At 38.1% G+C, this 2,277-nt stretch overlaps 1 protein-coding gene across 1 annotated transcript in view; it reads right to left on the bottom strand.

Annotated features, from left to right (window-relative positions):
• Positions 1-1,871, bottom strand: part of LOC138945913 (ficolin-2-like) — a 16,247-nt gene extending 14,376 nt beyond the window's left edge. Inside the window, exon 1 of the mRNA XM_070317433.1 lies at positions 1,553-1,871. Within this exon, the coding sequence (XP_070173534.1) occupies positions 1,553-1,871 (319 nt within the window). The remainder of the gene's footprint in view (positions 1-1,552) is intronic.
• Positions 1,872-2,277: the final 406 nt, after the last annotated feature.

Raw genomic sequence — 2,277 nt, 5'->3', positions numbered from 1 at the left:
AAAGAGATCGTCGTCAGATTGAATTACAATAACATTAACACGCTTCCATTTGAAACTTCGAGGTCTTCATCGGGGATTGACGCCCGACAAATTGAAGCCCTCCGTCGCTTCGCTCCGTCGGGCTTCAATTAGCTTTTGTCGGGCGTCAATCCCCGATGAAGACCTCGAAGTTTCAAATGGAAGCATGTTAATGTGTAATTATGAACGTTTTAATGTTTTATTTTACTCTAATAATTTTTTTTTTAATTCTTGTTTACTATTGTTTATTATGAACGTTTTAATGTTTTATTTTACTCTAATACGTCCGCCTATGGCCAAAGTGATCCGGGTTCGATTCCCGGCATGGGCGGTCTATTTTATTTTATTTTTTTTTTTAATTCTTGTTTACTATTGTTTATTATGAACGTTTTAATGTTTTATTTTACTCTAAAAAAAATTTAATTGTGTAAAATAAATAAATATATATATATTTTTTTAAATCCACGTGCACAAGACAAAAACTTTCATACTGGGGGAGCGAGCCAGTCTGAAGAGTACTCGGGTCCAGCGCGAGCGTTTTTTATATTTAGTCAAGTTTTGACTAAATATTTTAACATCGAGGGGGAATCGAAACGAGGGTCGTGGTGTATGTGCGTGTGTGTGTCTGTGTGTGTGTCTGTGTGTGTGTGTGTGTGTGTGTAGAGCGATTCAGACTAAACTACTGGACCGATCTTTATGAAATTTGACATGAGAGTTCCTGGGTATGAAATCCCCGAACGTTTTTTTCATTTTTTTGATAAATGTCTTTGATGACGTCATATCCGGCTTTTCGTGAAAGTTGAGGCGGCACTGTCACGCCCTCATTTTTCAACCAAATTGGTTGAAATTTTGGTCAAGTAATCTTCGACGAAGCCCGGACTTCGGTATTGCATTTCAGCTTGGTGGCTTAAAAATTAATTAATGACTTTGGTCATTAAAAATCTGAAAATTGTAAAAAAAAATAAAAATTTATAAAACGATCCAAATTTACGTTTATCTTATTTTCCATCATTTGCTGATTCTAAAAACATATAAATATGTTATATTTGGATTAAAAACAAGCTCTGAAAATTAAATATATAAAAATTATTATCAAAATTATTTTTTCGAAATCAATTTAAAAACACTTTCATCTTATTCCTTGTCGGTTCCTGATTCCAAAAACATATAGATATGATATGTTTGGATTAAAAACGCTCAGAAAGTTAAAACAAAGAGAGGTACAGAAAAGCGTGCTATCCTTCTTAGCGCAACTACTACCCCGCTCTTCTTGTCAATTTCACTGCCTTTGCCATGAGCGGTGGACTGACGATGCTACGAGTATACGGTCTTGCTGAAAAATGGCATTGCGTTCAGTTTCATTCTGTGAGTTCGACAGCTACTTGACTAAATATTGTATTTTCGCCTTACGCGACTTGTTTTATTATTGTTAATATTGTTGTTGTTGTTGTTGTTGTTGTTGTTGTTTTGTTTTTGTTGTTGTTGTTGTTGTTGTTGTTGTTGTTGTTGTTGTTGTTGTTGTTGGAAAACTTACGGTTATTTCCTTTGTAAAACGACCGCGCTCCAATAGCAGGTCTCGAGTTTGAGCGTGACGTCATGACAGCAGCGTGACCTCTGCAGATCTTGTCATCAAAGGTGAAGGCCATGCAGGAGTCTTGCTGGTTACACTGCAGGGCACAATGCGGCTTGTTTCTTGCCGATGATTCAAAGACAATACCTTCCGTGAAAGCTTTGTCGTCAAGACCAACATGAGTGTACACGTTACTCCTCTGAGTGTCCGTGGCGCCCCCTAGCTTCCAGCCGGCAGCAAGCAGGATCAACAGGGACATCATCTTCAGAGTGAAGTGAGCCATGGGTTGAAGTAAATCCAAGAGTACTCTCAAGTAGTACGACTTTACCCAATATGATTCTGGGCGTTTTCTTCAAATGTCAGGAGTATATCTGATGTCCTGAAGTCCACGTTTAAAAGTGTTTGGTCTCAAATAAAAAAATCAATCAAAATCAGCAGTTTCTAATTTGCGATTGTTCCTTTTGTTTTTTTTAACTATGGAAAAGCCAGGCGTCTTCGTCCTCCGGCGTTCTCTCACAAAATCTGGTGCTTAAGGCCTGTGGAACTGTCTGTGTTCGCGAGGGAACTGAGCTCAAACATCTAGACGATCTTTTTATTCATAAATTATGGCTTGATCGATTGCTGCGTGGATGCTCGCGGCAACACGCGAAAACCCAGATTTTAAACGATTACACTCACCGACACAACAA

Source organism: Littorina saxatilis, linkage group LG13 (genome assembly GCF_037325665.1).
Source record: "Littorina saxatilis isolate snail1 linkage group LG13, US_GU_Lsax_2.0, whole genome shotgun sequence".
Lineage (NCBI taxonomy): Eukaryota > Metazoa > Mollusca > Gastropoda > Littorinimorpha > Littorinidae > Littorina > Littorina saxatilis.
The sequence above is the reverse complement of the archived record's forward strand: the minus strand, read 5'-3'. Positions and strand labels throughout refer to the sequence as shown.